At 41.2% G+C, this 21,651-nt stretch overlaps 1 protein-coding gene across 2 annotated transcripts in view; it reads right to left on the bottom strand.

The window, feature by feature from the left end:
• LOC117730352 (integrin alpha-5-like) overlaps window positions 1-14,277 on the bottom strand; it is a 42,459-nt gene extending 28,182 nt beyond the window's left edge. The window contains exons 1-10 of one of the 2 annotated variants that reach the window (XM_034532023.1): window positions 13,878-14,277; window positions 7,001-7,125; window positions 4,481-4,581; window positions 3,542-3,665; window positions 2,560-2,621; window positions 2,341-2,386; window positions 2,019-2,144; window positions 680-724; window positions 370-413; window positions 194-250 (exon numbers count right to left, since the gene is read on the bottom strand). In XM_034532023.1, coding sequence (XP_034387914.1) covers window positions 194-250; window positions 370-413; window positions 680-724; window positions 2,019-2,144; window positions 2,341-2,386; window positions 2,560-2,621; window positions 3,542-3,665; window positions 4,481-4,581; window positions 7,001-7,125; window positions 13,878-14,074 — 927 coding nt within the window. In that variant the 5' untranslated portion in view covers window positions 14,075-14,277. Of the gene's footprint in view, window positions 1-193; window positions 251-369; window positions 414-679; window positions 725-2,018; window positions 2,145-2,340; window positions 2,387-2,559; window positions 2,622-3,541; window positions 3,666-4,480; window positions 4,582-7,000; window positions 7,126-12,885; window positions 13,325-13,877 lie in introns of those variants that run through there. The other variant, XM_034532024.1, reaches the window with a different exon arrangement.
• Window positions 14,278-21,651: the final 7,374 nt, after the last annotated feature.

Genomic DNA, 21,651 nt, shown 5'->3' with positions numbered 1-21,651 from the left:
TTGATTTGCAGCTTTTAGAAACCATGAGCTGTGCATACTGTAAGCTAGACCTCTGACCCTGATATAGGCCTCCTCTCCACGGGGCAAATTCCTTCACCTCCAACCCTCGTTGTACCCTCGTTGTACCCACGTTATGAAAAAAAGGATAGCCAGGCTATTACAAAAATAATCCTGCGTCCAGATGTGCACATACCTGCTCCCCTGTCAAGTTGACCAGAGACGTCAGATCCCTTCCATTTAATATTGATACCTATATGGAGATGGGGAAAAGTCATTGTGTGAGTATACTGCACGTCAATGCTTTTCATGTTTAGTCGACTGTTTGCACTGTGAAATGGTGTAATGTAAAAAAATGTCGGGGCTCCTTACTACTCCATACAGCATGAGTCCTTTTGGAACTCCTGTGACGAAATCTGTAGCAGGGAAAGCAAGAGGCAAAAGGTTGGGAGGGCTAGGAACACCGATAACTAGGAACCGTTGTGACCAACCAACAAAAACAAGATCTTTCTTTTTTTGGGTATTTGGGCCCACTAAATGTTCCCGCTTCCTGAAAGACTGCCAAACTCAAGGCTTCAAAAACATTAGCAGTTAAACATTAGACAGAGCATGTGTTGGGGGTCAGCAAACCCTGTACTCAGCCATGCATTGTGTCTCTCTGTACTGTAAATATGACCCTCACCTTCATCATCATCCCCACTGAACTCGCCACCAGCTACAGAATAACCTGCAAGAGCAATGAAGAGTGTGAGTGAGAGAAAACAAGTTACCTGATAATAATAATGAATATAAGTAATAATACCAACACGTACACACATTTCACAGCCACTTTCCTTTAGTGTGGCATTTAAACCTCAGGCCATGCAGTATGAACGTTTGAAAGAACATAAGAGCAAATATTGCTTTTTCTACAAACAGAAACATATGCCCTGAGGGTAGCGCTACAGAATCAAGTTGCCATAATCATACGTTGCTATGTCCAGCTTGTGCATGATTGTGCTGTCTATTTAATGGGAATTAAATTTGATTGTGCCATACAGAGTCTTGAGTCATGTCTTAAGTTATGTGTTTGAGACGACTATTTTGGCCTGATAGTGGAACAAGAGGAAAGGTCGCCAGCAATTTCATTGCATAGTTGTTGTTTTTTCAGTTTTATGTGTACACAGTTGACAATTCAATGTGAGTGTGGTGTTATTGGAAAAGTCATGGAGTTTCAAAACTGAAAAGAATTCTTCCTCTGTGGTGCATGAATATGATTGAATTTTAGGAAGATTTTTTAGTTTGGCCTGATGGTGGCACTTGAAGCTAGTGCATTCAGGAGGTTCTAAATGTTGCCAAATTGAATTAAATCCAAATGACTAGGTTTGTTGTTCCCTTGACAGGCAATTACCAGTCATGGTCAAAATGCTCTTGGCAAAAAGTAAGAGGGTTACTTGCACCTCAGATATTAACTTATGGGAACCATCAACATCCATATAAAATGTTATGGCATTCGGCTGCTAAGACATGTTGCTCTCGACCAAATTGTTCAGACAAACGGTCAGAATTCAAACTTGGATCATGGCTGCCATTGCTTGTTCTTTTGAAGCCTTGAGTTTGGCATTTTGGCCCTCGCCATCTTGTTTTTTTTTGCAACCAGGAAGAGTAACGGAAGAGAACGTATTTGGACTGTGGCTCCGTTAGTGGAAGCAACCTGTCAATCACAAGGTAGCCACACCCTAAAGCATACCCTGCTGTATGGCCTATTTGACTCTAAATTGAACATCATTCACGAAATGGACATCATGCTCTATTGAAGAAGACTTGAGATTGAGACCATAAACTCATGTTTACAATGTTGACTAGGGAATAAATCAAGTGAGAAGTATAGTTTTCTCATAGACTTCTATACAATCAGACTTATTTTTGCAACCAGAGGAGTCACCCTCTGCTGGCCATTAGAGAGAATGTAAGTTTGGTACATAATATTAATACTACATCTAATTTGAACAATCCTATTTGACTCAAGTGTACTTCCTCACCCAGGTAACTGTCATCATAGCTCCCCTGCACCTGTCGTGTCTGAATCTGCCCGGCGACGGACAGCAGAAAGTAGGAGGGGTAGTAGGCCTTCACAATCTCCTCTGTGGTGGCTGAGATCAGCTGGCCTACGGGATGGATTGGCAACAAAAGGGTCAAAAGTCAGAGACAATGTGACTTTTTTAACTCTGGCTCCTGATTTGTTTCGCTGAAGTTTGTCCACAGACAAAGATGACGGATTGGTTTTATCAGGCATTCAGAGGTAGAATCTATTGGAAGCTGTCTATTTAAGATCCATGCTGGTCCACATTCTTGCGAGCTCACCTTGCCAGTAAAAGCTGCCCGGTCCTCCAAGCACAACCCTGCCATCCTGTAACACACAACAGTTGCCAGGGCTGAGGAGTCTGTGTTACCGTGAGTTTCAACAAACAAACTCTGCAAATCTGATGTACTGTACTGAGCAAAATCCCCCCTGCTTACATCAACTAAGCAGAGAAACAGCAAATATGTGATAATGTTGAAACAAGCAAATATTTCTCTTACCTTGGTGAAGTCTGCACTAAACCCCCCCTGACAATAGCCCTGTCCAACAGGTCCATGTCTTTCTGCAATGAACAGCACCAAACATGGGAAACACTAATATTATTTCTGTTTCATGAAAACTAAAACTAAAACAACATTCTGTTCTGTTGAGGGCATAATTATCCCGTGCTATTGTTTGTAACATTTCAATTGAACATTGACCCAAAACTGAATTCCAGACACTTAAAAAAGAAAAAACTGAAGAAAACACAAAGCATACAAAGTTTCAGGGTAAATTTGTAGCTTAAGCTTCATCTGGTAACAGTTGATGAGTTCAAAGCACCCTATAAAAAAGGGAGAACAATATTGTTTTAAACTAAGCAAGACTAGTCCTGAACTACAACTTTTTATTTTCCTCTATGTCCACGGGTTTGCAACACAGTGCAAATATAATTTCATTCATTCATATGGATAAGTTTACTGTTCCAGAAATATAAGAACTATGTTGTTAGGACATGCTAAGCCTTGGTATAAAATATTTATAGCGCAACACGGCAAGAGTCTTCAACTTACTTTGATTTTGGGGACAATCATGCTCTAAGTTCTACATGATTTGGGAGATGTAAACAGGAAGCATAAAGTTGCCATGCAGTAAGTTTGCTTTAAGGTACAACTTAGATTTATAAAAAATGTGTGTATCATGTCAGTGTTCTGACTGAGAGAGTCAGATTCTTTAAGCAAATTGAGGCAATCATGCGCTAAAAATCTTAACTCCCTTATACGGTTCGGTGAGTTGTTGATAAGTTAACAAGTGGGTTAAATCAGCAGATGGAACTACAGTAACTAACTTCTCGTTGTTTTCTGAACACAGGCATGCATGTTTCTATACCCTCGTAGGGAGCTATTTTCAGGAAACAAAGGTCTGAGAAACACACAAAGTTATCAGCTAGCTGGTGAACATCGTTGCGCATCCGTCACCTAAACACCACCGGCAGCTGCTCACCTGTCCGGCAGGGGGCGTACTCCACAAAAGTTTTGAGACCATCTACAGAGAGGTAGCAGGTTCCTGTGACGTCGGAGAAGGGTACGTCGTGTTCGGTCCTCCAGTAATACCTGGGAGCACAAGCCTGGCGAACACAATGACAAAAGGACATGACCGGATTTTCTAGTTAAATTGAACCCCCCGCCCCCCACCCACCCACCACTCAAACATCAATTGTGGAATCAAAGCTTAGCAACTGGAACTACACACATAAAGTCTGTCAAGTCTTCGAGTCTTCAACAAGCCCCTTTAGGTTTCTTCTGTGTTAGCATCCAGCTAAATTAGCGTTACTGTTAGCATTCAGCGTCTGCCAATCTTGGAACCCATCGGCTATCGGTCTCACGCCGAGTTAGCCCTTGGGAGCAATGGCCAACATTTCGGAAGTTCTGGCGTAGCCAGCAGATATCCAGATAACGGCTATCCGGGCCAAGACTTCCTCTTGTGCCGGTAATTGTTTACCGGCACAAGAGGTGCCAAAATTGTCCACATTTTGGATGGGCCATTTAATTACAGAAGTTAATACTAGTTTGCCTTCCTTTGACGGTTTCCAACTGAGAGGCTCACTAAAACAACTACTTGAACTACAAATGGAAACCAGAAAGCTTCAGACACCTACACCTTGGCCCATTGCCTACAGATTCTGCATTTATATGCAGATAGATTTTTGAATGCTAATGCTAAAAAAGTTGTCAAGATTGTTGGGCATTTTCAAAGTGTGAAGGGAGTCAGTGTTAGAAATGTTCAGGAAGATGGACATCAAGCAACCCCACACAGTCCCAAAAGCCCATGAAAGAATCCCTGCTAGTGCACCAACAATAAAAGTTGATTGATTAAACAAACAATTGCATTTCATCACAAACAGTATCCAAAGAGAACAACCACCCCCTGACCCACTCTTACCAGGATGCTGTTGCCATGGGAACGCACAGTAGCTCCAAGCCACTGATGGGACTTGAACTCAACCTGAGTGTTCACACCATTTATATAAAAATATCGATCACCTAGAAGAACGTAGAGAGCAAAAACATATTTTAGAGCTTATTTACACAGAGCGAATAACTTATCACTGATCCACTTTCCTCAAAAATGGGAAACTTCAGCGATGTAGGGAGTTAGTGTTTTAAGTAATCCAAAGATCCCTCTGTCATCGGTGTTTGATTTCTGTGCCATCAGGGCATTTGTTTGAGAGCGCTCCCTCACATGCCCTTGGCTTTTTTATGGCCTTGCTTCCGGGTCTGCAGTCTTAATCATCCTCCATGCTATGGCAGACATCAAACAGCTCAAAGCGACTTGGACCCTGTTGTTACTGTATGTGTTTTAAGAAGAGGCCCGTGCAACTAGACGGCAAGGAGTAGTGGTGAGGGACGGGGTGGTGGACTGCTATGGGTGTGTGGGTGTGTGATGTGTGTGGGTGTGGTTTCCTGCCAAATGTTTTACTTTGAAGCCTCAGCAGCATTACATCTCCATGATTTTTTTGCTTTCAACATTAATAAATGATTTCATTTGGAAACATTACACTAATATTTCTTCTTGGACTTGGACCAGGTTGCCTCTATGTCCCATGGAACAACGTGAAAACAAGTTCCAGGCTTTAAAATACTGTTCAGTACAAAATTAAAGTCTTTGATATGTAGGTTTGCTGTCAGATGGTAATTTATTGTACATGCAGGATTTTGTCACACCTAGAGAAAAGAACTTGCCATTCAGCATCCTTGAAAAGTAATTTTACAAAACCTGACACCTTAACTCCTTAAATATGCCTGTAACTGTGTAAGCTTCACTGTGCCATATTTTTGATACAGCCTGCTGTCTGTAGCAGAGTGGTGACATTAACCTCTCCTGGCTGCCACTCAGTGCCTATTTATAAACGGAGTCTGTGCTGTGTCCTCAAACACACCATGAATTTCCCATTGCAGGGCTGTAATGGGAAATGCAAGACTATTAACATGGATGGATTACTGTAACAGGCCTACCAAGCACAGGCCCAGGGGCCCAAAATGTCAGGGCCCCCCTTGGCTTTCACCTGCAAAATGTCACAGAGACACGTACCTGCCAAGAAGAGACTCAAAATGACCACAAGGAAATATAAAACAACTTCAAACAAAAAAGACACAATGCAACTTTAAAAAGGGGCAACACAACAAAATAGAGACACAAAATGACCATCAAAACCCAACCCAACAACAAAGAGACTAAACAACAACAAAGATACACCAAATAACAACAAAGACACAACATAACTAAAAAGAAACACAAAACAACTACAAAGAGACAAGAAACAACTACAAAGAGCTAAAACAACTGTCAGCAGGCACATAATTACCACATATGACACAAAAGACCACAAAGAGATTCAAAACATCTACAAAGAGATACAAAACCAACAACATAGAGATAACAAAACAAACTACAAAGAGACACAAAATGAACACAAAGAAACACACAATGACAACAAAAAGAAGCTTAACAGCTATAAAGTGTTTTGCTCCGAAGTAGGAGAGGTGGTGGGTCTCCTAGCACATGTCCCCAAGAGCTCATTGTGTCTTAATCCATGACTACTAAATGTACTTGTAAGCACATGTGTGTGTAGATATATTTGTGTGTGAACAAGTGTGGTTTTGTTTCTTTTTTTTCTACGCGTTATCGTGATTCAGAGGCTGTCTGCGGAGCCCGTTGTTTAACAGTTCATAGGTGTGTATTTATGTACACAGTTGAGTTTGCTCTCAATCTGTGTAAACCGCCCCTCGATATCAGCATTCGAGAGCGTACGATAAGTAAGACCCTGTGATCCTCAAACGGTGGTCCTTATCTCTTCCTGCATTTCTGATGGAGGTGATTATTTTTCTGGCAGAGCTGGGGGCAGCCCCGGTCCTCTGGGGTCCTTGTCCCCGTAACGACTCTGCCCTAATTAAAGAGCGCTCACAACACTGGGCCCCAGTCCAGCAGGAAATCAAAGCTCTGTGAAAACACTGCAAAACACAGCCCTAGTCCCAGAATGGAGACCTTAGCGAGGGTCGGCGTGGAGGAAAGCCTCAGTCACCATTAAAACACCAGAGAGACATTAAAGCCTGGTTTTAACGAAAACAGAAAAGCCGGAAGATGGCAGGGAGCCAAACCTTTGACCTCAAGGTCACGCACAACGGGATGCAACCTATACCTTCTCTCAGCCACTTTTATGGCTGGTTAGAGACAGCTGAGAGTTCACTACTTAGTCCTGTCTCAACGGTTCAACATTGCCATTGGGGAAAGTGACATTTTTATATCCTGGAAACAATGCGAGTTACCAACTACTGCTGCGATTCACGATGTAGAGAAAATGTCTCTCCCTTGGAATTTGAATATTGAGCGTGAATTTTCACAGGTCACATTTTTATCTGCAAAGATGTCGTCCGTCAATTTAGATTTAACAAGACCCCCTACCTTGCTTGTCAAAGTCGATCATGCTGCAGTTAGCTTGGCTTCCGGGGCACAAGAACACGGCTCCTCCTTCAGTGACGTCAGGTTGGCTGGTGTTGGCTTTCGGGGCGCCGATCAAAACACTGACACTGGACAGCAGAGAAAACAAAATCTTACATTGTGGTGATGGACTGTGTTCAGGAAAAGTCCAGGGGTTATGCCAAAAAAAACATCTGTTATGATGTACAACCATAAGTATTTAACTGGTCTTGTGAAATCTAGTTTTGTCATACACACAGCTTATGAAAGAAATATTAATCTGTAAATACTTAGTGCAGACACAAGACTGATATCAATACTGTCATCTAACACTTAAAAAGAAAACAAATGAGTGTATTTCACAAAATGTCTAAGTATTTCTTTCATCATAAGACTGGGCCATATAGTCATATTGTGGCTATATGTATCGCAACGTATTGTATCGTATCTGAGAATAGAAATGTTTGATAATGTAACATTGCATACTAAATGTTCTCTTCCTGGTTTTAATAGCTGTGTTACAGGAAAGTGATACAACTTTAGCTATTCTATTATTTTCCCACCAAGTTATCTTATCCAAATTACTATTATTTGTTGATCAAAAATCTCATTGTGTAAACATGTACACTGTACAATATCGCCGCAAAATCGTTATTGAGTTATTTGATCAAAAATAACGTGATGTTTAATTTTCTACATTTGGCGCAGCCCTATTTGATCAGAACAAAAATCATGACAGAGAGGACACCAAATGATGTAAGCCTGTTGAGAAAGCAAGCTACGCAAACAATTGATAATTAGTATTACCATAAAGTGGGCTGACTTCTCCTTCATGGGGCCTTATATGGCAGAGCGCTACTGTTTCATATAAGTCCAAAGATCAGTTTACAGCTATTACCTCAGTAGCTGTATTTCTGCAGATCCCTATCATTATCACTGCCTTGGAGGTTTTTTAATGTAAGATACAGGATAAACACTTTGTCCAGCATTGCTGCCCGGACGTTTAAACATCTGTCGATGATCAACAATGCTTACATAGTGTTCCCATATTGTCACATCAAGTTAAGCCAAAGCTTTGCAACCTCAGCATGAGGTCAAAGTCTGCACTGCAATCCTTTTTTGCATGAAGCCGAGGAACGAGTTCATCGTTCGCGAAGCCATTTTTCAATAATAATATAAATCCATGCAGATAAGAAGGTCTGGAATCGGCTTGCACCAATGAGGTATTCTTTGAAGATGACGTTTGAAGACGCGTTCATTAGCGCAACGAGTTGTAAATGCAACACTGACATAGTTTCACCTCATTAAGTTTATGGAGCAGATGTTCACCAGCTAGTCTCTGACTGTGTCTGTCTGCTGTTTGGTGCTGAGCAGGTAGTGTACAGTGTGTTAATCGGGGCTTGTTTACAACCAGCTGTCCGCTGCTGCTTTGAAAAAACTAAAACCAAAACAATAAGTGAAAAGACACAAAAAAACTTAGTGGAGCTGAGGGGAACTGCAGAACCGGCTCATGGAGATTTGTCACTTTCAACCTCTTTTACAGTAGTTATCTAATTTATTGGTTAATAGTGACGAGAGCAGCAACAGAATATTTTAGACACCAATGGAAAGGCTTAAAAGAATCAATGTCAGTTTAAGTGCACGCTATATTTGAAATATTTTCACCACTTTACCTCGTCAGACGGCCTTTTCCAACAGCGAACTGAAGCCACTGTCTATGTTCTCTTCAAAGCCACCAGGCTGAAAACTGTATTTTCACGTCGTAGAACAGGGGGAGTTGCTGGTCTACCGCTGCCTCCATTAGTGAGTTTGTTTGTGTTATTGTGTCGCTTTGGTGTTTGAAAGGGTTACTTTTGATACACTAAAGTCACAAATTAACACAAATAACCTCCGTTTACTGTGAGGTTGAAAAATACAGTTTTTAGTTTCTCCAAACTGGGGGCCTCATCCACTGTATAAGTAACACACTGACTATTGATAAATACCTCATACCACCCTGCTTCAAAACATCCAAACTGTACCTTTAAAGTTAGCTTGCTACAACTTTGCTGTATTGCAACAGTTAGAACAGTTGGCTAAATGATTACGAGTCATAGCGGGACATCATACAACTTGAGAAGTTATTACCGCTCCTTTTATAACGTACTGAATTACAACCATTCATTGGAACTCCTTGTTTGGCTGTTTTTTGTTTAGTTGACACCGTTGTCCAATTAAAGACGTGATGATTTTATAATGTTATATAATATAGAAATATATATAATAGTATACAATTTACAGTGTGTGTTTATGTGTGTACACGTGTATGACAAATGAGCTTTTAGACAGCCCTGCTAAAAGAAAGTCCTTGCCCAGAGCGACTGGGACAACTTAAGAAATTGGTGACTGATGACATTAGCAGAGATCAGACAGACTCCTTACCAACCCTCCCCCCATTTTTTTCTTCTTTTCTCGAGAGCACAAGAGGAATATTTACATGGCTGGATGAGCTTTCCTTATAAACCACTCACTCCACAGCCACTTAGCCGACCAAGGCGCCGGCTTTCAGTGGCCTGCTCTTACTTCTCTCTCAACGTGTTGAATTGTAAGAGTCAATTAAAAGCAGTTGTAACGAGAACGCAAGAGACAACAATAGCCTGATGGACAATTCTGTTGAGACCTGAAATAAGGATTCCTTTCTCCTAACTCACGTTCAACGGGAACATCTGCAAACAGCGGAATGGCTTAGAGGCATGGCCAGGTCTAAGATGCAACATGTCATTCTTCTACTAAAGGATTTATGAGCTCCAGTGAACGCATTTACATAGCCAAGTTATTCTGAAAGTTATATCCAAATGGCAGGTCTTACTGTCTTTCAGCTGACTAGGAACATTTCATCTACACAAAACATATTTTTGGGATCTAACTTTCTTTAAAATACAATTTAAGAAAGGACAATGGCTTAAGTTGAATTTCTCACAACTTATATGACGCATACTGCTTTAGTCTGAGGGGAACATAATTGTGATATGACCTTCCATCACATTCAGTAATGAATCGGAGCCTCTGTATCCAAGCTAACCCAGTTCATGTTTCTCAAGATGTTATCGGCTTGTTATAATAAACAGGATATGATGCTTGTATGAACCAGAAACCCCAACCCAAATTTTTTTTTTGCTTTGCATGTAAATACATTCATTACACTCATACGTATGTGGGTGGCCCAGAACAATCTGACACATATCTCAATGAGTGTAATTTCTGTGTAGTATTTTAGTAAAATGCGCAATGTTGGCTTCACCTACATTAATGTTATACCCAGAAGTCCAACTTTATTTTTTGCCATATCCAGTGATCTTTATACATCCATGTATAGTAGGTATATGTTCCCAATCTAATTTGTACGAATGTGCACTAAGCACAGGTGAAGCTGGTGGAAATGTCATTAGTTTTTTAAAATTTGTGTTCATCAATCAAAGTATTGGGCAAACAGCAACTGTTTACTTGATGGTGGCGCAAGAGAAAAAGTCACCAAAGTGAGTATAATTCAATCTGAGGGGGAGATAAATATTTCACTCTGGACCAAAGCGGTGGATTTTGCCGAAGAGCCATGAAGCGAGTTTACTGTTGCAATGTACAATATTGAACCATCTCTTCTGACTCACTTGATGCCTGCATTGTAAACCAGACTCATGGACTGGACTTGTGTGCTGAGACAGTGAAGACAGAGATGGCATGGTGAGCAACAGGAGCAACTTTTAACAAGGCTCAAGCCAGCTAAACAGTGTAATTGTCCCAAGTGCATGACAACCAGCAGAAACCATCCCATCAGCAGAAGAAGAACAAAGAAATGCCATTCATTCAGGAAGAAATCCTTCTTCCCGCCACGTTTACCCACCACAAAACAAAAAACACTAGATTCACATGACGATGTTCAACCATAGTTGTAAACTGTCAAAATGTACGACTTCGGTGAGAAACTAAATGTTGTATTGTTCAGTTTGAGGACAACTGTTGGGAGGCAAAAGGGGGCTTAGTCTGAACAAATTGGTCTAAGTCAACGTCTCAGTAATAACTCAACAACATGCCCTCTAACTGCCAGAAGCTTAGTTAAGCAAACTGAGAGAATCTTAACCAATTTCCTCACAGGAAAATATCTACATGCATTAAAACCAACATTGATGTCACTCTGTGAGCCTTTCGAGGATGTTAGTGAAAGATAGCGGTGGAAGAAGTAGCAAATTAAAAGTAGTGATACCACAATGAAGAAATAAAAGTGAAAAGTAAAAATGTACAAAAGCATCGGCATCAAAATATATTTCAAATACCAAATGTTAAAGTACTAATTTTACTTTACTTTCTATGTTGCTTTTTTACCATTTATTAACCAATCTGCAATGTCATTAGTAATTAACGTTGTCAAGTAAGTTTAGTTGAGTAGAAAGTAGTATAATATTTGTACTCTGCAGGATATCATAAGCAGATTATTAGCCGATACGCAAGACTTATATCATCATCTTTAAGGTGATGTTACACATCCTACAGAGGTCCTTCATCTTATCAGCAACAGCTGATGTGAACAGCTGGTTGAGATTGTGTGTTGGCTGGACAAGACAAAAATGTAATAAGTCTTAACAGGCGTAAATACACTGAAAGTGATACATTTTGACGGCTACTGTAGTAAAGCAATAGGCTATGTGGTCAGCTAGCCATCAATGTCTTCAAGACGGGAAAGAAAAGTGTTCATATTAACACAATGGAAGAAAAATACTTCTTGAAGTATCAAAATTAAGAACTAAAATTGTTGTTTTAATTCCAGGTGAAACTGCGCCTAACTCAGTATTTCTCAAACTGTGGGGTGCGGTGGTATTACAGGTGGGGCACACAGGGAGAATGACAAACTTTATTGAGAACTTGACATATTACAAAAGTACACAGACATAAAACTAAGTCATGAATAAATACATGGCGAAATGCGTGTACTTTCTTTTAAATGTTTACGTTACACCGTTAACAGGTTACGCCTGCACATCCTACCTCCGTGAGATCGGCTTTTCTGCTGTTGCCTCTCTCAAAACAAAATACCGATCTAAGCTCAACATTCAGCATGAATTGAGAGTGGCCGTATCAAGTCTGCAACCCCGTTTAAAAAAGATTTGTAGTGGAAAGCAGGCTCATTGCCGTCACTAATGCTGATGAAACTTGATGGCTCACACATATCTGCACTAATTTTGTTTTGTTTTGCACAGGTTGCATGTTATTGTTGTTTTGAAAAATATATGCAGTGTAAAACTTTATTATAAACTTTATTACCAAATATTTGAACTTGTTTTGTTTAGTTTTTCACAGGTTGCACTTTATTGTTATTATCTTGAAAATATATTCAGTGCAAAACAGGTTAATTGCAGCCACAATAAGCTATATTTTACATATATATCAGATATAACTTTATGTGCATTGTTCTAATAAAGTGATTGCACAATGTTGTTGGTTGATGGAGCAATCTGGTTTACTTGAAAAAGATGCAATTTCTTTATTCTATTATTTGAAAACGCTCAGATGCATATAATATATATCTAAAGTTTGCTAATGTTGGCTAACATTAGCTTATCTGACCAAGGCTGTAAGAGTAAAACCCCTGACTGTATTGAATTGTGTTGCTTAAAAATACTTTCTTTCCATTTTATGTTACAAAGTATAGTTACAATATCAACTTACATCTGCTGCCACAACTAAATGTAGACCAATTTATTTCTTAAATACCCTATCCAGGTTGCCAGGTCATTTGATAGTCCTTTCTTGAAACACTATCAAAATATGAACATGTGATTTTGTGTTAAAATGTAAATTACTAGATTGTTTGTAAATTCAAATACATCGCTCCTACTCACATGTGCAGCCAATTAGCCTTACAGAGAACCATAAATCACCATCGTCCTCGGTCTGATGTGAGCTACTTCCCACTTCATCCATATCTAAGTCACTTTTGGATTATGACGTGTGTGTGTGTGTGTGTGTGTGCGTGTGTGTGTGTGTGTGTGTGCGTGTTCCACACCAGAGCTCATAGGAGAGTTTCCTCAATGAGCCAACAGCTGACGGCCTGTTACGCACAGCCTGCAGGCTGTGCATAAAGGAAGAACATGTCCGATCTTTGACTTTATCACACTCAGCTGACAGAAATAAACATTTTTTTTAAACAGCTGGAAACCCACTAGTGTCCCTTTAGTACATATTCAGAGGACGATTCGCATATGTCTTACTTTGCTGTGGGTTAACCCCCTCCTCTCTGAATCAAACACAGACTTGTATGTCTGTTTCCAATCACACAAGTGGCCTGGAATCCAGTGTGTGCGTGTGTGTGTGTGTGTGTGTGTGTGTGTGTGTGTGTGTGTGTGTGTGCGCGCGTGTGTGTGTGTGTGTGTGTGTGCGTGTGTGTGTGTGTGTGTGAGAGAGAGAGTGAGTGAAAGAAAGAGAGTTGCATGCCTACTACTATATGATAGGGCATTTAACTTTGTACCCTAACATTTCCATTTCACCATAAAATATATTCAACCGACTTTTTTGTACGTGTTGTAACATTTATAAAACAATTTCGGCTGCTAAATATATGTTAGGATAACTTTGTATACAACATTAAAAAAACTGCAAGTTTTATAGGCATGGGCTATTATAAGAATACTGAAGTATGTCTGCAGCGCTGACCCTTTGGAAGCACAGGCACACGAGTATATACTGCATAGAGAGATATAAGAGACATAAGAGCCCAGTTAATCCCTCAGTCATAAACTCATAATATACAGGCTATAATAAACCAGTGATTTTGAACTGTAAGGCAGCGCCGAAGTGGCCCCAAGATCCGCGACGCTGCGTCGACGACTTTCACCTGGATGAGTTGCCGAAGAACTCCACGGAGTAGCCGAAGTAACTCCCGAGCGGTCCGCTGTAAACGACGCGTCTCTCCGTGTCCAGGTTAAAAGCGGCGCAGAGCTGCGCTAGAACCAGCACCGCCGCCGCCACTACGGGTCCGACCGACGCGGCGCGACGACAGCGGGTAGGTGAAAGTGCAGCAGCGGTGCCCATCTCTTCTTTTGCGCGTCTCCTCTTTCATCGAACGGCCGAGGCGCAAAACGCGTCATCCGTGCTGCTCCTTTAATGTAGTGATCATAAACTGGTGTCCTGAATATTAAGATCTCCCTCGCCGCACACACTCCATCAGCTCCAATGGACAGGTCCCGTGCGTTGATCCAGAGCGCATAAGTGAAACGTAAAGGAAGGCAAGACGGAGAGGGAGGGAGTGAGGGAGGGAGTGAGGGAGGGAGGGGGGGGGAAGCATTGATTGCAACCTCATTTGGGGTGGAGCTTTAAATATTACCAAGCAGTCTGGTCCCCAAAGAAATAAGACTGTGCTAACGCTGTGCAAAAAAAGACGCAAAAGATTGTAATGGCACTTAATGGAATTTAAAATAAATCATCATCAACATTGTAAATTATTATGGAATTTCCATTTATTGATTTTCTTTTCCATTCACTGGCCATTGTGAATGATGGTGGCCAGTTCCGGCGCTTGTGTTTTTTAGTGGGACACTGATTCGAACCCAGCAGAAATGACCCCAGAGTGAATCAAAACAGTGGCTTTTAAAGGTGAAAGGCCAACATGAAAAACAATGAAATGAAAAACCAAACACTACTGCCTATTCAGTTGAACATTCCCTGGGATGCTCCTCCCCCATTAGGCATAGTTTTCAAGTTGGCATTAGATGCATTATAAAAATACATTGTTCGTGGCCACATGTTCCAAACAAATAGGGCGCACCTGTACTGGGTCCATACGGTCTACATTTATGGTCGTCAGCTAGACAAAATGCCAACTACTAACTAACAGCGCCGTGCCATACTGGAGAAACTCTGAGAATCTTTCAAAATAACACTAATAATCTTCACATGTGGCGTCCTCGTACATATTATGTTTTACCCGGGGGGCGTGATTGCTTGTTCATTGGATCAAATCCAGGTGGCAAACCTCCAGTTCTGAAAAGTGAAGCCACTGCGGAAGTGCATTTAACTTGCGTTCCCTCCAATCGCTATATGGTGGCGACTCCTCTGGTTGCAAAAATAGGTCTGGTTTTATCGAAGTCTATAGGAAAATGACCCAAACATGGGTTTATGGCCTCAATCTCTAGTTTCAAGTCTTCTTCAATACAGAATGATGGTCATTTACTAAATTATGGTCCATTTAGAGTCAAATAGACCATAAAGCAGGGTATACTTTAGGGTGTGTGGCTACCTTGTGATTGACAGGTCGCTACCATTAATTATTACTGTGTTTGAACATTATTGGTGATTTTTGTCGGACTCAAAGTACGAAAGTCATCTTACTTTTGTTAGGACTTGACTTGGTCTTGACACCGGAGTTATAAAGGCTAACTCTGACTTTGTGCATAGCTTGTTTCTTTCAAGGGCATATTCAGATTATATTGATTATATTAACTGTGATTAAGCCAGCAATTGACATTAAAATAGCCAGTGTGTAGGATTTAGGGGGGACCTACAGGCAAAAATTGAATAGAATATTCATAACTACATTTTCATTTGTGTGTATTCACCTGAATTGTGTTTTTGTACGCTTAGAATGAGTCCTTCATTCATACATAGGGAGCAGATATTCTTCACGTATAGTCCACCATGCACTGCCACGTATCTACAGGGGCCCAGAAGGGATAACCCAATCACTGGTTCTAGCGAGTTTTTATGTGGGTTGGTTTCATCCAGCATTTGTAACTACATTTACGAAAAAATAACATGCTGTAACTCATAGGTATCCCACAAAATCATTTTTGTATGTTATCCACGTATGAACCAGACTGCGAAAGCCCAACAGGAGTGGGCAGGAGGGGCAGGTGGTTGGGTCCAACAAACAGCAAACTTCCATCCTGGAGACCACAGGCCCATGTGAAGTCACGAGAATTCAACGTTGATTTCTTTGTCCTGTAACTTGCATATTTCAGTAACGGCACTTCTGTAGATATTTTAACCCAAACGACAACCTTTTACAAAACCTAACCAGGTAGTTTTGTTGCCTAAACCTAACTCAGTTGTTTCCTGTGAAGTCGGAAGTTTATTCTGAAAAAGACTGTAATTGAGACTGGGAATTGAGACGTGTTGCTAGCTTTTCGTAGAATTTGCAGTAACTCTTTGCAAGACATCTTACGAACCGTTGTATGCGGATACGTTGCTCTATGTTACCCGAAGGCCACCGTAGTTCTCAAGTAACAGCGTGTCACGGAAGAGTGTTCAGTTGGTTGCAATCGTCAGCCGCTAGATGCCATCAAATCCTACACACTGGCCCTTTAATGGCATCGTTTACATGCTCAGTCCGCCCGGCGTGAGTAGAATAAGGAGTTAGTCGTGGAAGCGGTGCAGTGATAATTGTGAACAAATCAGCCACATTTGTAAAAACACTAGGAATCACCTCAGTTGGCTGCTCGCTGTCAGAATGTTGCATGTCAGGACAGAATTCAGTGTGACTAAACCTGGAGCACCCACAGACTTCCTGTCTCTCGTCACTTTGCTGGAACTGAATTTGCAGCCATGGCAGACTGACAGGCAGGCTGAGTGATTATGTGTAGGTCACCTCGTGGATATGTGTATGTGTGTGTAGTTTGGAAAAGATGCCTGTAAAAAAGGATGTGGCACGTTTGAAGAGCGGTGAGTCTAGATGTGTTACCTGCCAAAAGCTTTGTGTACTGTAGTTGTCACACAAAGACTGAGTTAACTATATGAAATATAGTTTGCCCAGGATTACAAAGAGATCAAGCAATCTGTGAACTTCATTGACCTCTGTTGGCATGAAGTATGAACTGCAACATGGAACACTAAACCGTTCTGTACAAGTTCCCAATTTTTTTAAAGATGGTCCACAGTGTTCAGAACTAACACTGCTTTATTATTTGGTTCTTAAACTTGCCACTTGGTGAAGTGAGATGTTCCTCTACAGCAATCCCTTTTATTACCAACCATGTACACTTAGAATTACTTTGACTTATTACACATTTTTGTACATTCAGAAAATATAGCTTCAAAGACATAAAAGTGTATGCAATTTAAAGCTGCACTGATAATTTATTATAGTCATAGTTCAAATGACTATATGTAATGTGAAAGGTGTCACTCATAGTTACAAACCCACAGCGTGAAACAAAAAGAAAATCTTAGACTGATATGTATTTACGTACACATTTATTTTAACATTCTCATTTTACACCAAACCAGGATCCTTGACCAAAGCTAACTAAGTACTTTTGTTGCCAAAGCATGAACATGTACTACTGTTGCGTTTCTGTTTTGTTTGTTTCTTCAAATCACAACGTTAACCACATGACAGCATGACCTGAATAGAACCTGTGTTTTCCAGGACCTCCTGATTTACAAATTAATCACTGGTTCACTCGCACTGCTCTCATCCTCCACTTTTTCAACATCAGCAGGCAGAAAAAAAGCTTTGCTAACCCATTGTGTGCTACATGCCCAGTACCACATGACAGCCTGAGCCAGACAGTCAGCCACAAGCTAACTTGTAGCATTTAGCTGCTAAACGTCCAGATATTCTCTCTTGGCAACGGGTGGAGACCAAAACAGAGAAAATAGAGTAGTGGACTGCATACTAACAACTTCTTTTTGAGAGGTTAATATGTCAGTGTTTTGTTCTACTGTCTCCAGTGAACAAAAATAATAATGAAACTACAAAGCAAATGTACTACAACATGCCTGTAAATGTCAATAGTCTAATTACTTGACTTTAGCTTTAGCTTTGCCTCGTACGAACAACACCTGTAACCTCACAGAGGCTCAAAACACGAAGCCTGTAGGCCTACAGTGAACACTGACCCGCAAAACCAGAGGCAGTTGTCACGAAAAAGAAAGATCAACCAGATTCTGAGGGGAATCGATTACCGTCTGACGAATGGACCCTTTACCTCAGTGTGAACTGTTGTTGTTTTACTTTACTTTCAAAGACAGAGAAAAAAAGTGAACGCAGGTGACCTGCACTGATTTGGCTCAAGACTGTGGAAAAAGGAGCATGCTGAAGCTGCAAAACCTCAAAGAGCCGGTGAGGTGGTTACATCTGCAGGCTAATTGGAAAAGCCTGAGAAAAGAAGCACGCCGGAACACCTTTTTCACATTTCTGCCATTACTTTTGCTACGTGGAGGCTTGTTAAGTATAAAAGGTTTTTGTTTTCAACTCGCCGGCCATGTGCAGGGACTTTTACATACGTCTCAGACAAGATAACCTCCTAACACCCCCCGACAGACAGACGGAGAGAAGACACACACACTCTCACACACACACACACACACAGGATTGTCTGCGCTACGTCAGAGTATAGGTGATAAAAGACATAACACACACCTCCTCTGTGGAGTATCTGTGTGTTGTCTCAAGCACTGAATGATGAAGGAAAGGGCGCTCTTCCCTCTGCGCATGTACGTGCACACCACACACACACACACACACACACACAATAAAAACAAAACTCTAAAGGTTCAGATATAGGATCATGACTTTATTATGTTTGCTAAGGCCAGTAAGAAATCAGTGTCAATCGATTATAAAACTTGTATTTCTTAACCAAATGCAAGGGTGTTCCTTTTAAAAGTGTGTTAAGTCCAAGTAGTTTACATACATGTTTGCTAGCTTGTAGTACGTTGGAATACTGTTATTAGACTAAAAGACCATTGATTAAATTCCTGTGTCAGCACCAATCTACCCGGCTGGACCTCCACAGTGGAGTTTTTTGTGTTGCTGAGCATGACCTCTGACCTTTCCCTGACCTCTTTTCTTGTTTTTGCTGAAAATATCCATTCATACACAGCGTGCACCGTAGAATTGGTAACACATGCATTTGCGTACAGCGAACGTTTTGCTGGGGAGGAATGTGGTTGAAATTCCGAGTTTATCTATCGTCCGCCACGTCAATTCAAACACTACTTTTTAACGGCCCCCCCCCCCAAGCCAATATAGCAGTTAGCCCGGTGTCACCTGCACGCCCGCTCCCCAGAGGAAGCCGCAAGGAAAAACTTGCACCGCAAACCAGCACAGCAGCACGAGATGAAACGGGCCTCCGAGACGTTGAGAAAGTAACAATGCGATATATTCACTTTGGAGCACAGCCCAGAGCCTTCCACTGCGACTATCACCTTTCAATATAAACCTCTCGGTGGCGAAGGAACTCTAAAAATAACACAATCTTAGTTACTGTTGGATTTCTAACAAAAAAGGGGAGCCGTGTGCGGTTGCCCCTGTCCTGTTCTTTCAGCGAGTATGCATAAAAAACTAAAATATTCCACGGAGATTCCGTCTACACCAATGTCTGGTTTCTCTGTCAATCCCTCACAGCTACTGGCACATTTTCACTGCGACAGAATATATTTCTGTCTGTTGAATATATTTTGTGTTTCGGAGGGGGCGGGGGGGGGGTTCAATTAAGTTTTTGGTCTGAGTATATGCTCAGAAAGGAAATGCAATGTAAATACTTTTGTCTATAATAATTTGTCTAGTTTTTTTATTTGTTTAGAAATTGAAAAGCCTAAGCTGCTGCTATCAAACAGTAACCATGCCGACGTCCACCTGAAAAAGGCTTCCTGTGTTCAGGAAAAAGTTCCAGGGAAGTAAAACTGTTTTCTCTGCTTCATTGGCAACAACAACAGCTGTGAATCAGAGGTCCTGTAAGTTGTAAACCACTTCCTATCCAGATGTTATTTCATAAAAGAATCCCCCCCAAAAAAAGAAGAAAAAAAGGAGAGAAGCCAGGCCAGTATTACACTAAGACCCTGTGTCACTGTGGTGACATCATGAAGCAGGAATGGTGCAGAACGAAGGTTTACTCCAATAAGAGAGACTTTGACAGAGCCATGCTGCAGTACGTTCTCATCTGGAACCAAAGAGACTCCAGGCACGCTTTCGCACCAACCATTATTCCTGCCTGCAAGCCATGGACCCCAGCTACTGCATTCAAGTTACCAATCACCTCACCTTTTCAGGACCTGTTCCCAAGTGTGTCACAAACAAGATCATTGGTACAGTTGTAACAATCTCGCCTCAAGGTTCACTAGTAGCAGGGGTTTTTGTAGGCTTTCAATCATGTAATCTTACACCGATTTTCATGGAATTTGAGATGTTTTTTGTAGCTGGATGAACTTTGACGCTTGACATAGAAGTCGACAAGGATGCAAAGTCCTTAAAGTGTGTTGACGAAGTTGGAACACAGTTCCATGATAATATAATCTGCTGGTTGAGATCGTGTCGCATGGTCGGAAGCCATTGACTGCGCTGAAACAGGTTTGTTTAATCAGCAAATAGCTGTTTGTGGGTCTTACAATACCCATAGACATCAACATCTCCCAATCAGCCAGACAATGTGAATAGCTAATCTAAGTGCTGCTTTCACAGTAGATAGATACTGAAGGTATGTAAAGGGTCAATCCCTCTATCGAATGGTCCAGAGAAGAACGCTTAAAATGCAAGCTACATGGCTTTAAAGGATGGCAATGACTTTGGTCACCACTGGATGGACTGGTTCTTGGTGAAATGGACTTGTACTTGTCTAGCTCCTTATTAGTGTTCTAAACAAATCACTTTTACACTACATGTCATTCACACCAATTTGGGGTTAGGTGTCTTGCCAAAGGACACATCGACATGGACTAGAGGAACAGGGGACTACCTTCTGAGCCACAGTTGCCCTGACAGAGATATCTCAACTCCGACTGGATGGATTGCAGCGAAATGTGTGACAGTTATCATGGTGCATAGAGGATGAACCCTTTCGACTTTGGTGAGCCCCTGAATTTTCCTCGAGTGCCACCATGACTTTCACATTTGTGGTTTTAAGTGAAATTATCCTCAGACAAAAATGTGTCCAGTACTTTGGATAACGACTAAATACTTGCTAAACCAATGACGGTCTCAATTAGCAAACGTTAATGTGCCAACATGCTAAAATATGATGGTGAATCTTATACCAGCTTGACGTCAGCATCATCAGTAGTTTTGGTTGATAAAGCTTGAAAAAAAAAAAGTGTCATTGAATTAAAATAACCTGCAATGACTGTTATGTACGCAGATTTCATGTCATTTCTCTTTGGAGGGTAAAGGAACGCCCCTCACTTTAACTCTCCACAACAACCATCCACCAACCAGCATCCTCCGTGCTGTTCACTCAAAAGGCTGGCGTTGTAAACGCCACAGGAATAGAAGAGCAATCTTTATTTAAGTCTTGTTTTCAGACTATGCGTGTGATGTTGCCATGTCGACAGTCCCAGCAGTTTGACGGTAACTGTAACCGCACCTAAACCAGAGCCTACACCCAACCAGTCAATCACAGCAATTAGTCTAAAAACCCATGATACAGGACCGCCTCTGTAGCTGCACTCATCAACCAGTTGGATGCGTCTGTGTATAGTCTGGTGCTGTGTAGAATCTCGAACACATCTCATTTCCACACAGTAGAGCTGCCAAGCGAGGAGTGTTTTTTTTATAAAAGACAGACCTTTCTTCCATAAACTCCACAGTCAATCAGTCAGGGTGTCTCAGTTTCCAGGTCTTGACAATATTTTACAGATTCCGTTGTGGTGAATCACTGTGGTCCTTTCTCAAGCTG

The sequence above is a fragment of the Cyclopterus lumpus genome, chromosome 5 (genome assembly GCF_009769545.1).
Source record: "Cyclopterus lumpus isolate fCycLum1 chromosome 5, fCycLum1.pri, whole genome shotgun sequence".
Taxonomy (NCBI): Eukaryota; Metazoa; Chordata; class Actinopteri; order Perciformes; family Cyclopteridae; genus Cyclopterus; species Cyclopterus lumpus.
This window is presented reverse-complemented; position numbering and strand designations above follow the sequence as displayed.